The sequence below is a fragment of the Mobula birostris genome, chromosome 10, assembly GCF_030028105.1.
Source record: "Mobula birostris isolate sMobBir1 chromosome 10, sMobBir1.hap1, whole genome shotgun sequence".
In the NCBI taxonomy this organism is placed as follows: Eukaryota; Metazoa; Chordata; class Chondrichthyes; order Myliobatiformes; family Myliobatidae; genus Mobula; species Mobula birostris.
In genome coordinates this window covers 2,197,921-2,212,939 of record NC_092379.1, presented here as the reverse complement: position 1 = coordinate 2,212,939, position 15,019 = coordinate 2,197,921, and the positions used below count along the sequence as shown (strand labels likewise).

Here is a 15,019-nt window from a genome sequence, read left to right as displayed (position 1 = left end):
GTAAGAAGGTGGGGTGCGGGGGAGGGGGAGGGGAGGAAGAAACACAAGGAGATAGGTGAAACCGGGTGGGGTAGGGGATGGAAGTGAAGAGCTGGAAAGTCGATTGGTGAAGGAGATACAGGGCAAGAGAAGGGGGCATCTGAGAGGAGAGGACAGAAGGCCATGGAAGAAAGGGAAGGGGGTGGAGAACCAGAGGGAGGTGATGGGTAGGTCAGGAGATAAAGTGTGAGAGGGAAATGTGAATGGGGAATGGTGAAGGAGATGATGAGACGGGCCATTACAAGAAGTTTGAGGAATCAAACTTCCTGCCATCAGGTTGGAGGCTACCCAGGTGTTGTTCCTCCAACCTCAGCGTGGCCTCATTGCGATAGTAAAGAAGGCCATGGATAAGCATGTCAGAATGGGAATGGGAAGTAAAATGAAAATGAGCAGCCACCGGGAGATCACACTTTTTCTGGCGGAAAGAGTGTAGGTGCTCGGCAATGCGGTCTTGTAATCTACGTTGGGTCTCACTGATATCCAGGAGGCCACACCAGGAGCACTGGACACAGTATATGACCCCAATGGTCTCACTGGCGAAGTGTTGCCTCACCTGGAAGGACCGTTTGGGGCCCTGAATGGTAGTGAGGGAGGAGGTGTAGGGGCAGGTGTAGCACTTGATCCATTCGCAAGGATAAGTGCCAGGAGGGAGATCAGTGGGTAGGAACAAATGGACAACGGAGTGGCATAGAGAGAGATCCCTGTGGGAAGCAGGGGTGAGAGGGGTGGGGAGATGGAAAGATGGACTTGGTAATGGTATCCCATTGGAGAATGTGGAAGTTATGCAGAATGATGTGCTGGCTGCTTATCTATTTATTATTATTTCCTCTTTTTGTATTTGCACAGTTTGCTCTCTTCTGCACTCTAGTTGAACTCCCTAGTTGGGTGATCTTTGATTGACTCTGTTATGGTTGTTATTCTATAGATTTACTGAGTGTGCCTGCAAGAAAACGAATTTCAGGGTTGTATTATGGTGACATATATGCACTTTGATGTAAAATTTACTTTAAACTTTGAACTTTGAAGTTGCTTTGGAAATTGACAAGCGATCGTTTCTGGTAATCCTTGTGCAACGATAGGGTGTTACGCAATTTAACAACCACTGATACTTCAAGCCCATCAAAACCAGCCGCTAAGCATGAAATATCCTGATCTTGTACCATTCTAGTTGGGCACCGGAAGACAATCCATAGACGTTCGACACAAGAGATTCTGCAGATGCTGGAAATCCAGAGTAATACACACAAAACGCTACAGGGACTCAGCAGATCAGGCAGCATTTCAGAATCAGGTTTAATATCGCTGGCACACGTCGTGAAATTCAGAAAACGCATAGCTTGGGTGGTTGATGGTTGCATAGAGTTGTTCTCTAAACTTGGCAATTTACTTGAAAATGTTTCGTCACCATGCCAAGAGACAGCATCAGTGCGCTGTTGGTGGTGGCGTGTCCTCTGAGTGCTTGGCCTTCATATAATTCTCAATCAAGTAAATTGCCAAGTCTGGAGGACAACTCAGCTCAACCATATAGATATATATGAAGTTAAACAAAGTAAGTAGTGCAAAAAAAGTAGAGGGCTCACGGGTTCAATGTCCACCCAGCAATCTGAGAGCAGAGGGGAAGAAGCTGTTCCTGAATCGCTGAGTGTGTGTCTTCAGGCTTCTGTATCTCCTTCTTGATGGTAGCAATGAGACGAAGGCATGTCCAGGGTGAAGGGGTCCTAAATGATGGACACCACCTTTTTGAGGCTTTCTACAGAAAGGAATAAAGAGTCGATGAAATGTAAACTCTTTATTCCTTTCCGTAGGTGCTGTCTGACCTGCTGAGTTCCTCCTACATTTCGTGCGTGTTACAATAAATGTTCATGTTACTTGGCCCTGATCAACATTATTCATTATGTTACTTTGGCAATATGGTTACCATATTGAGTGATTTTTTTTTGTATTTTCTGACCTGGACAAATTCAGATTGTGCACAAAAGGAAGGATATTCTTGCTATTGAGGGAGTGCAGCGTAGGTTCACAAGGTTAATTCCCGGGATGGAGAGATTGTCATATGTCGAAAGATTGGAGCGACTGGGCTTGTATACTCTGGAATTTAGAAGGCTGAGAGGGGATCTTATTGAAACATATAAGATTATTAAGGGATTGGATACGCTGGAGGCAGGAAGCATGTTCCCACTGATGAGTGAGTCCAGAACCAGAGGTCACAGTTTAAGAATTAGGGGTAGGCCATTTAGAACGGAGTTAAGGAAAAACTTTTTCACCCAGAGAGTGGTGGATATATGGAATGCTCTGCCCCAGAAGGCTGTGGAGGCCAAGTCTCTGGATGCTTTCAAGAAAGAGATGGATAGAGCTCTTAAAGATAGCGGAATCAAACGCTATGGGGATAAGGCAGGAACTGGATACTGATTGTGGATGATCAGCTATGATCACAGTGAATGGCGGTGCTGGCTCGAAGGGTTGAATGGCCTACTCCTGCACCTATTGTCTATTGTCTATTATTCATTATGTTACTTTGGCAGTATGGTTACCATATTGTGTGATTTTTTTTGTATTTTCTGACCTGGACAAATTCAGCTTGTGCACAAAAGGAACCCATTCATGACCTGGGGATGGCCTATATTGTGTACTTCTCCTTGTTAAAATGAGAAAATAACTCACTTATTGATGGTAAACTTCATCCGGAGCTGGAGTGCACGGCTGAAGTATTTGTGTGGAGTGGACATGCTGTCAGCACAAGCTGCACAGGTACCATGCTTGCTCCATTCGTTTGCCCTGTAAAATGTGAGAAAAATCAATGCACCATAACAAGAACTACTGTGAATAGAAACAAAAAAAAAATCAGCACATGCAACATTGAGAAAAGGAACAAATCCGGTACGTCTGTATCCAATCAAACAGCTTTGATTGTCTCTGCTGTTCTTTTACAGTTACGGGTGAAGGTGAACATGGGAGCACCGTGCTTAGAGCAAAGCTATTACAGCTCAGCTGTTACAGTTAGAGCTCTGGGTTCAATTCCTCTGTCAACTGTAAGGAGTTTTACGTCCTCCCTGTGGAAAGAGCGGGTTTTCTCTGGGTACTCAGTTTACTCTCACAGTCCAAAGACGGACCGTTTAGTAGGTTAATCGGTCCTTGTAAATTGTCCTCTGATTAGGTCAGGATTAAATCGAGGGTTGCTGGGCAGCGTGGCTTAAAGTGCTGGAAGGTCCCATTCTTGGGAAATAAATCCTTACAATTTACTGGTGGAATGAAGGGTTCCATCATTGCTTGGGTTTTTTTTTCAAATTGTATTGCAGATTTAATTTTGTGTTTAACCTTGGATTAGTATAGACAAGTAATTTCAGCAGGAAGCAAAAACTCTACACCATCCTGCAGTATCAGGTACCCATCTAACATGAGATAAATGACACACAATATTGATCTGATACACCATTGAAGGCAATCAATTGCACAGACTTTGCCGCACAGGGCCAGTTCATTCAAACTAATCAGGTGTTTCTGCTCTAAATGGGCCTCCTCCCAGTCTCCCTGGTCAAGTCTAACAGCAAGGCCCTCTTTACACTTCAGTCCTTTGTTCATATCTAGTTGCTTATCAAACATTTTCATAGCATTTACCTCAGCTATTCCCCAGGGCAGCAAGTTCTACACTCTTGCTCCTTTAGATAAAGAAACTCCTTCCGAAACGAAAGGTGGGGGGGGCTGGGGGAAGGTGTCACGGTAGTGAAGTTGGTAACGTAACACTATCACAGCACCAGCCATTCAGATCCAATTCCCGCCACTGACTATAATGAGTTCATACATTCTCCCTGTGACCATGTGGGTTTCCTCCAGACGTCCTTGGTGGCTCCCATAATCCAAAGACGTACGGGTTAGGAGGTTAATTGGTACATGGGTGTGATTGGGCAGCGTGGGCCCGTTGGGCCAGAGAGACACTTTAGCACTCTGTATCTCTAAATATAAATTTTTAAAAACAGAATATTTTGTACTTACATCACAGAAATGGCTTAATCACAGAGCATAAGGCAGTTCCCATAACAGACCTATTCTCCAATTTTTGGCCGTCCTAAAGCCAGGATTTTCCAAAAGCCTGACATTTCTGGAAACTCAGATAGTTAACTTCTCTATATCTGCTGTTTTATTTATGCTCTGTGTAAGACTCAGTTCCTGTGTGACGAGCCAAACCAATATGGTCCAGCTTTACTTTAGAAGCAGATTACAGGAAAATATGTCAAAGTACAAAATAATTTATTTAGTTTTCAAACTTTGTGATTGTCTTATCCAAAATTAAGGGCAACGCAAAATCTAACATAGTCTTGAGCATGCTAGGATTTTTCTCCTCAGTCTTGCAAACAAGAGGAATCCGATCATAGGAGAAGTTGCTGAGAATTGTATGGACACACAATGGGCTGAGATGTCTTTCCCACTGGTTAATGTGTCCAAGTAGTACTCTGCAGAGGATGGCATGCCCCAGATTTCTTTTAGGCCCTTCAATAGTGAGATTCTAGTCAAAGGACCTAGGAGGTGATCAATAGGCCAGAGATTTCTGGTGTAGTAGTTGATAAGTGGGAAGAATAGAAGATGTGTAGAGATATGGAAGCCAAGGTTTGAGGGGATTTGTGAAAATAGACATGAGGTGATCATCGTCATCATCATCATCATATAACCAGATAACCATATAACAATTACAGCACGGAAACAGGCCATCTTGCCCCTTCTAGTCCATGCCGAACTCTTACTCTCCCTGGCATGTGGCATGTCGTAAAATGTGGGCAATCATGGTCTTTCCATGACCATGATTTTTTCTTGGCAAATTTTTCTATAGAAGTGGTTTGCCATCGCCTTTTTCTGGGAAGTGTCTTTACAAAATGAGTGACCCCCCCCAGCCATTATCAATACTCTTCGGAGATTGCCTGCCTGGTGTCAGAGGTCACATAACCAGGACTGGTGATCTGCACCGGCTGCTCATACGACCATCCACCACCACCTGCTCCCACGGCTCCACGTGACCCTGATTGGGGGGGGGGGTGTGGTAAGCAGCTGCTACTCCTTGCCGGAAGGTGACCTGCAGGATAGCAGAGGGAAGTAGTTTTTGCTGCTGCTTGTGTATGGGAGGGGGTGGGGGGCTTTGGGGTTCTAACATTTTTCTGTCATTCATTGTTTGGGTTTTTTCTCTCTCTCTTTCGTGGTTGTCTGTGAAGAGTAAGAATTTCGGGTTGTACACAGTACACATTCTCTGGTATCAAATGAAACCATTGAACCTCCACCCCGCCACCCCAGTGGGGATATAGAGTACTAAACTGTGGAACAACTTAAGGAAGGTAGATTAGAACTTATCGCAAGATGACCAACACCTAACCAACGGCTGAAGCTGGTTACCTTAAACCACTACAGTTCCCAAATAAAGCTTATGATGTGAGTAGTATGTGCCTTTGTTTAGCCGAGCCTAGAATGTGTGAAAGGATGAAAACGTGTGACATGAAAACGTGTGTGTGTGTGTGCACGTCCACATCACGGAGGACCTGGGAGGACTCTAAACCTATATGCATTCCAAGGACCCTATTTGCATTCATCAGTCTGCTTTTCAATATTATTTAGTTGCAACATATACAGCTGTGTTCAAGAATTTCCTGCTGAATGGTGAACATTAATTTATTGGAAACAACAATAATCAGATCAGACTTGTGGAGTGCTGGAGTTGTTTGTCATCTATATCAATGACCTGGATGATAATGTGGTTATCTGGATCAGCAAATTTGCAGATGACACCAAGATTGGGGGTGTAGTGGACAGTAAGGAAGGCTATCATGGCTTGCAGAGGGATCAGAATCAGCTGGGAAAATGGGCTGAAAAATAGCAGATGGAATTTAATGTGGAAAAATATGAGGTTTTGCACTTCAATAGGACCAACCAAGGTAGGTCTTACACAGCGAATGGTAGGGCATTGAGGAGTATAGTAGACAAAGGGATCTGGGAATACAGGTCCATAATATGTTAATAGTGGCATCACAGGTAGATAGGGTTGTAAAGAAAGCTTTTGGCACATTGGCCTTCATAAATCAAAGTACTGAGTGCAGGAGATGGGATGTTATGTTAAAGTTGTATAAGATGTTGGTGAGGCCTAATTTGGAGTATTGTCTGCAGTTTTGTTCATCTACATATAGGAAAGATGGAAACAAGGTTGGAAGAGTACGGAGGAAATTTACAAGGATGTTGCCAGGTCTGGAGCAGCAAGTTATAAGAAAAGATTGAATTGGTTTGGATTTTATTACTTAGAACGTAGAAGACTGAGAGGAGATTTAATACAGGTATGCAAAATTATGAGGGGTATAGATAGGGTTAATGCAAGCAGGTGCTTTCCACTGAGGTTGGCTGGGACTACAACCAGAGGTCATGGATTAAGGATGAAAGGTGAAATATTTAAGGGGAACATGAGGGGAAACTTCTTCACTCAGAGGGCATGAGATTGTGGAACAAGTGGTGCATGCGAGATTGATTTCAACATTTAAGTGAAGCTTGGATAGGTACATTGATGGTAGGCATATAGAGGGCAATGGTCCTGATGCAGGTCGATGGGAGTAGGTGGTTTAAATGGTTCACCAAATACTAGATGGCCTGAAGGGCCTGTTTCTGTGCTGAACTTCTTTATGACTTTATAAGAACCTCAAAGGCAAGGAACAAACATTCAGCACAAAACTCATTATAAGACTAAGTTTAGCTATATAGGGCAAATATTATCTTTAACCCCATAACTCCTTCAGCACCATATCTGACAAATAGTTTTTTGAAAAATAGTTGGTCTAGGGAGATTTGAATTTGCCTGAATCTACCTCAGTTAATATTTAGGTATAGTAATACAAGAGATGGGTGGTGGGGTGGAGCTACATCTCTACCAAAAGAGGTATAAGGTGCTCTTTACCTCTGCTAGCCTGTAGGTCACTCTTGGACAAGGTGTAGCACCTACTTAGCCCCCGATCAGGGTCATGTGAAGACAGGGGAGCCGGTGGTGGATGGTCGTATGAGCAGCTGGTGCAGATCAGAAGTCCTGGTTATGTGACCACTGACACCAGGCAGACGATCTCTGAAGAGTGTTGATAATGGCTGGGGTCACCTGTCTTGTAAAGACACTGCCCAGAAGAAGGCAATGGCAAACCACTTCTACAGAAATACTTGTAGAAGCAGAATTATTTGGAAAGACCAGGATCGCAGACGTCATATGACACGACACATAACAAACAAACAAAGCAGGAGTAACAGCTCACACACGACAGGGTGATTAATTCTGAAACCATGATTTTTATTTTCCCAAAAATCTATTGGCTCTCATCCCATAACAGAAACACATATCTGATAAATTATCAATCAGAACTATGACATTTTGTTTATCATTTACAATGTTTTACCTTTTCCTGCTGTTTATTATATCACACAACAGTTGAAACTCATGAGGTTTACAGTGTCAGAGTTACTTTGTAATCAGTCCCCGAATGATATGTTAAGAAGATCAAGGGCTTCCATTTTCCTAATATTCCGTCCAAGATCCTAATTCCATAAGACCATAAGGTGTTGGAGTAGAATTAGGCCATTCAGCCCATCTAGTCTGATTTATCATCCCTCTCAACCCCATTCTCCTGCCTTCTCCCTGTAACCTTCGATGCCCTGATTAATCAAGGATCTATCGACCTCCACTTTAAATCGACTCAATGACTTGACCTCCAAAGCCATCTGCGGCAATGAATTCCATAGATTCACCACCTGCTGGCTAAAGAAATTCCTTCTCAGCTCTGTTCTAAATGGATGTCCATTAGTCCCATGACTGTCTTCTTGACAAATGGTAAAAGTAGGACCGAAGATCCTTCCAAAAAAAGCCTTAAGGAATACGACTGGGAAATCACCAACTTAGAATCAGATTGTCTAATTCCACGCTACTTACCAAAACTTGAAAGTCTTATAGTTGGTTAGACTTGGCCAATAATGGGACAAGTTGTCACTAAGGTCCTGTTACAGAAGACAAAAGAAATGAAAAATTTAAATTAAAAAAACACAGCAGCAGATTTATTTTAAATACTTAATATTTTCATTGCACTTGTTGAAGCTGTGGCACTTAACTGTCAATAATCTGGTAAAATGTTCCTCAAGGTTATCAAGAATTTCAAGGATTTTGGTCTAAGGATACAAAGTAGGAGTGGGTAAAATAAACTTGGGCTTTTGAAATAGGACCTGGTGTTGAATTTTGCTGTACAGTTGAGTAGAGCCAAAATTACTGTAAGGGAACATTATTACAAGCATAAAGGATTGCATATTACAAGAAAAGCTTTGTCTGAATCTACTTCCTGCAAAATGGTTCCTTTCTTGTAAGAGTGATTAAAAAGTGATTTGTGAACGCCTGCCAAGTCAGTGCAGGAAGCCCAGTGGCACCTTTATAGGTTCAAGTCAAACTCCAACCCTGTCATCAAACACAAGGGATTCTGCAGATGCTGGAAATCCAGAGCAACACACACGGAATGCTGAGGGAACTCAGCAGGTCAGGCAGCAAATATGGAAAGTGATGCTGGTCTTTGGTTAGCTCTGCTACTGTCCCATGCGATTAAAAATTGGCTCTCACAGCCACTATACCTTAAGAATCTTATCAGCCGAAGGCATTGCTGTAATATTTCCTCGGGGCAGGGCCATGACTACATCAACTTCAGCTGCTACATTAACCACATTCCTTCCATTATAATGTCAGGCGCAAGGCTGATTTACATCTTTTTGGGTACCAAACACTTCACCATCTAATGTAACTGGACATGCAAACCATTCAAGAAGACAGCTCTCATTATCATCTTCTCAAGGGTGGGCAGTAAGAGCTGGTGTTCCAATAATGCTTGCATTGCCTTCATGAATTATAAAACCATACATGTGCAAAATGCAAGAACATGTTTATGCACTGAATTCTATGACATTCAGATGATAAAGGAGAAAGAATCTGTTCATTCAAGCAACTTTTATTTCCTCAAATGTAGAAGAAAGGCTTTAGTACTTGGGAAGGAAAAAAGAAAGGACGATATCTTCTGACTGGGGTTTATGATCTTTTCTTGCTCTTTGTTCCTATCTAATTGTGTTCTTTCTCACTGCTAGTGAAGCTTGTTGTGAAGGATTTTATCACCTTCTCATTGACCATCAGGGAGGAGGTACACGAGGCTGAAGACACATACTCAGTGTTTTAGGAACAACCTTTTCCCCTCTGTCATCAGATTTCTGAACAGTCCATGAATCCATGAACACAACCTTACTGTTTGAGGTTGAAAGGAAGAGGTGGTAATGGAGACAAGCTCCCACTACCTATTAAGTGCTCCAATGGGTGTGTGCCTCAAACAGCCTCTGGCAGCCAAGTCCAGCTCCTGGCCTTCACATGTGGCTTAGCTACCACATCTGGCAGAACCGTTTCTACTGACTGGAGAGGGGACAAAGGCAGGTTACTGGTACCTTAAACCCAGTCGCTTTGGGCAGATGGGGCTTATCAGCCGTAGTCGGCAGCTCATCTAGAAGAAGGAGTGAAATGATAGTAAGGAACAGAATTGGTCCTCTGGAGGATCGGAGTGTAATCTACGCTGGAGCCAGAAGAGACGGGGGTGGGGGGGGGATCTTAAGTGGATTTTTTTACAGCTGTATTTGCTCAGGAGCTGGACACAGAGTCTATCGAGTGAGACAAAGCTGTAGTAGGATCATGGACCCTGTACGGATTACAGAGGAGGAGGTGTTTAATGCCTTGAGGCAAATTAGGGTGGATAAACCCCCAGGGCCTGACACGGTGTTCTCTCAGACCCTGAGGGAGGCTGGCACAGAAGTTGCAGGGGCCCTAGCGCAGATATTTAAAACATCCTTCGCCATGGGTGAGACGCCAGAGGATGTGGTAAGTCATGTCTAACCAATCTTATAGAGCTTTTTGAGTAAGTTACAGGAAAATTGATAAAGGGAAGGCAGTGGATGTTGCCTACATGGACTTCAGTAAGACATTTTGCAGGGTCCCGCATGGGAGGTTTGTCAAGAAAGTTCAGTCACTAGGCGTTCAGGATGAGGTAGTAAATTGGATTAGACATTGACTTCAAGGAAGAAGCCAGAGAGTGGTTGCAGATAGTTGCCTCTCTGACTGGAGGGCTGTGGCTAGCCGTGTGTCACAGGGATCAGTGCTGGGCCCATTGTTGTTTGCCATATATATCAACGACCTCGATGATAATGTGGTAAAGTGGATCAGAAAATTTGTGTATGACACCAAGGTTGGAGGACAGCAAGGAAGACTGTCAAAGCTTGAAGGAGGATCTGAGTGAGCTGGAAAATTAGCCTGAAAAATGGCAGATGGAATTTAATGCAGACAAGTGTGAGGTGTTGCACTTTGGGAGGACCAACTAGGGTAGGTCTTACACAGTGAACGGTAGGGAACTGAGGAGTGTGGTAGAACAGAGCCGTAATTTCTTCAAAGTGGCGTCACAGGTAGATAGGGTTGTAAAGAAAGCTTTTGACTCCTTGACCTTCACAAATCAATGTATTGAGTACAGGAGTTGAGATATTATATTGAAGTTGTGAGGCTTGATTTGGAGTATTGTGTGCATTTGCAGTCACCTACCTACAGGAAAGATATTAATAAGTTTGAAAGAGTACAGGGAAAATTTACAAGGATGTTACAGGACTTGAGGACCTGAGTTATAGGGGAAGTTTGAATAGGTTCGAACTTTATTGCCTAGAATATTGAATATTGAGCGGAGACTTGATAGAGGATTACAAAATTATGAAGGGTATAGATGGGGTAAAGTAAGCAGGCTTTTTCCACTGAGGTTGGATGCGACTACAATTAGAGGTCATGTGTTAAGGATGAAAAATGAAAAGTTTGAGGGGAACCTTAGGGGAAGCTTCTTCACTCAAGGAAGGTGAGAGTGTGGAATGAGCTGGCAGCACATGTGGTGGACATGAAGTCGATTTCAACATGGGATAAGAGAAGTTTGGATTCAGGTGCAGGGTGATGGGATTAGGCAGATTAATGGTTCAGCACAAACTAGATGGGCAGAAGGGACTGTTTCTGTGCTGTAGTGTTCTATGTCTCTATGACTCTGTATAGCTGCTAGATGTCTTGTATCCTTCCTTTGTGCAATGCAAATTTTAAATACCACAGAAACATCGAGTACACTTACATCATACAGAATCAAAAAAAAGTAAATGTACCGAAAGATGTTAGATATAAAGCTATTGATGAGACCATGAGACAAAGGAGCAGAATTAGGCTATTTGGCCCATTGACTCTGCTCCGCCCTTTCATCGTGGCTGATCCATTTCTCTCTCAGCCCCAATCTCCTGCTTTCTTCCTGTAACCCTTCATGACCTGACTAATCAAGACCTTACCAGCCTCCATCTGAAATGCACCCAATGACTTGACCTCCACAGCCACCTTTGGCAACGAATGGCACAGATTCACCATCCTCTGGCTAAAGAAATTCCTCCTCATCTCCATTCTAAATGGAGGCCCTCTATTCTGATTTATAATTTATTTATACAGTGATGTAATTTATAACAAAAAATATCCATGGAAAGATTTCCAAATTTTTCCTAGTGTTAACATTGAGAAATTTACATATTAAGATTACACATTAAGCATCAATTTCAGCACACTTCTGGAAAAAGGCTGTAAGTATAAAAGACATTAATTTTCTCTTTCGAAACATAAAAAACTGAAAATTCTGAAATACAAACAGAAAATGTTGGATACATTCAATGGGTCAGACTTTTGACCTTAAATGTTGACACTATTACTCTTTCCATGGACGCTGCTTAACCTGCTGGGTGATTCCAGCCATTTATTTTCATTTCTTAGCCTGTAAACTTGTCTGCGCCGCTGAATATTTCCAGTCTGTACAAGATAGCAGCCATTAAATCTTCAGCATGCCATCATGTTGCATATACATATATTCCAATGGTTATTTGGGTATTATTACACCTGTTTTCAGCTAATACCCTCACCACACATGGAAGGTGCCCATATGTGATAGACAGACTATTCCTGAGTGGGGTAGGTAGGTGCTGTGAAAAGCAAGGGTTAAAATGGTGTGCTAACGGAGCGGAACACAGACACTTTGCACACAGCCTTTCCATGTGTGAACGTTCACTAAGGCAACAGTTAAGATGATAGAGATGGAGAGCATAGTGCAGTCACCCAGTCTGAACACGGTCCTTAAATGCCGATCTCTTGTACAGCCTTTTTGTTCAAGTCTGGGATCCAAGGTCACCAAGTATACCAAGACAAGATAAAGATGCAAATAAGGAATTCCTGGGCAACACTTACTATTGGACAGTTATTTTACTAATTCTCAAGTATTATTGGCCTTTAACACGCAGTTTTTATTTGTCAATAGCACCTGAAATCTTGATTATGATTGGCACTTAAATATAATACAGTACTGTGAAAAGTTGTAGATACACACACACACACAAACATATATATACACACACACACACACACACACACACACACATACAGCTAGGGTGTCTGTATGCACGGTTCTGTATTTGTCAATGTGGACAGGAGAGCGAGTTTGTATAACTGGTGGGAGCAAAGGATACTGGGAATGGAGAGGGTGGAGTGCCGCGGGAGGGATGTGGGACAGGTGGCAGGGAAGGAATGCCAGAAGTTGGAGGGAGAATGGTGGGGGTGTACCTCCCTTAACAGCAGAACTCTGCAGAGAGTGGTGTGGACAGCCCCGCACATTTATAGTTGTGAACATCCCAAGATTCAGGACATTTACAAGGACAGGTGTATAACAAGGGCCCGAAGGATCACTGGGGACCCAAGTCATCCCAACCACAAACTGTTCCAGCTGCTACCATCCAGGAAATGGTACCGCAGCAAAAAAGCAAGGACCAACAGGCTCCAAGACAGCTTCTTCCGCCAGGCCATCATACTCTGATTTGAGTGTACTCTATATTAGATTGACTGTTCTATTTGTTATAAATTACTATGATTTCACATTGCATATTTAGACGGAGACATAACATAAAGATTTTTACTCCTCATGTATGTGAAAGATGTAAGAAATAAAGTCCATTCAATTCAATTCAATTCCTGAGACTCTGACGAATTTAGTCCTGACGAAGGGTGTCGGCCCGAAACGTCGACTGTACCTCTTCCTAGAGATGCTGCCTGGCCTGCTGCGTTCACCAGCAACTTTGATGTGTGTTTCCTGAGACTCTTGTACCTTCTGCCTAAGGAAGCTTGTCTCAAGAACCAAGCTACTAGAAACGCAACCAACAAAAGCAATGTGGTGTACAGGATTATCTATGGAGATTGTACCAAGAACGATGTCTACTGGACTGGACGTAAGCTCTCAAACTGTCGGTATGAAGCCATGATCCATTGTCACTGATCTGGGTACATGAAGATTGAGAAGGACCCACTTTAACAAGGACCCTGTGGAGGTTCTGGTGCAGGCAAACACGAAGCAGGCACAAGGATTTTTAGAAGCTTTGTTCTCTTCTGATAACTCTGTAAACAAACATATTGAAATTGATGCCAAACGCGAACCCCTAGGAGCCAAAGAAACGTGAGCCAGCAGACTTCAAAAGTCAACTGAAGGGGCAGTCAGTCAGGATCAAAGCAAGTGAAGAGAGGCCTATACAAATGCGAGCACTCCCGGAGAGAAACAGAACAACTGAGGATGTCACCTCGACTGGTGTTGAACCATCTGCAAGCTAATTACCAAGCTCAGCGAACACCACAATGTCAAGTTTTAACAGTTCCCTGCAATCTGACAATCTACATTCATGACAATTCCTTTGACTCCTTACCAACAGGGAAGAGATACGGCAGCATTAGGACAAGAACTGTTAGGAAGGGAACCAGCTTCTTCCCCCAGGCTGTGAGATGGCCGAACTCCCTGTCACCACCCAGGTCTCATCACGTGTGAAATGCCAGTAGCATAAGACTGTTTACTTTTTGACTTGTAAGTGCACATTATGCTAAATGTCAATCTTCTGCAAAATATTTTATGATCTGTTAATTTATTTATGGTCATCTGTGTTGTGTGTGAGTTACAGGTACTGTGTTGTGCACCTTGGTCCAGAGAGTTAAAACACCTTTGAAGTTGCCTCATATGTCCCCTTCCTTGATGTGGCAGGTAAGATTGTGAATTTGTGTCTAAAATTCCTCTCCACCAATTTTTGGAACAGGAAACTATCTAGTGCTTAGCCTTATTGCTTTTCAGTCAGCAGATGTCTTTTTCAACTTTTATTGGGCTGGGTTGTGAGCAAATCTGGACTGGATAGTTTGCTGTGTGATGGAGTCAGAAATACTCATGTCAAGGACAGAGTCAAAGCTAAGCTTTCTTTTAGATCTTCCTTTTTGAGTTATGGTGGAGATAAAATGGGCTAATGTAGGATTAGAGTAAGTGTTTAGTGTAGGCCTATTATATACTCTGAACAGCAAACACTCAATTGCCATTTTTAGATACACCTGTGCACTTGCTCATGAATGAAAATATCTAATCAGCCAATCACATGAATGCAACTCAATGCATAAAAGCATACAGACGTGGTCAGGAGGTTCAGTTGTTGTTCAGACCAAACATCAGAATGGGGAAGAAATGTGAGTTTAGTGACTTTGACTGTGGAATGATTGTTGGTACCAGACAGGGTGGTTTGAGTATCTCAGAAACTACTGAACTCTACTGCAATTTTCATGCACAACAGTCCCTGGAGTTTTCCGAGAATGATGTGAAAAATATAAGACATCCAGTGAGTAGCAGTTCTGTGGGTGAAAATGCCTTGTTAGTGAGAGAGGTCAGAGGAGAATGGCCAGAGTATTGATTGTAAGCAATATACAATTAGTCTGCAATATATTAAAAATAAGCTCGTTGTGTTTAAAATTAATTCACTCCTGAATCTCTTGTTTGTTCTCACCAACCTCTGTCCCCCATCAGGAAGGTCTTTAAGCCTGCTGTTTCCTTCTGCAACAAATACC

The 15,019-nt window shown here is 42.8% G+C and overlaps 1 protein-coding gene across 1 annotated transcript in view; it reads right to left on the bottom strand.

Moving 5' to 3' along the window:
• Window positions 1–15,019, bottom strand: part of rnaset2l (ribonuclease T2, like) — a 62,278-nt gene that overhangs the window by 25,424 nt on the left and 21,835 nt on the right. Inside the window, exons 6-7 of the mRNA XM_072271142.1 lie at window positions 7,970–8,034; window positions 2,701–2,814 (exon numbers count right to left, since the gene is read on the bottom strand). Coding sequence (XP_072127243.1) covers window positions 2,701–2,814; window positions 7,970–8,034 — 179 coding nt within the window. The remainder of the gene's footprint in view (window positions 1–2,700; window positions 2,815–7,969; window positions 8,035–15,019) is intronic.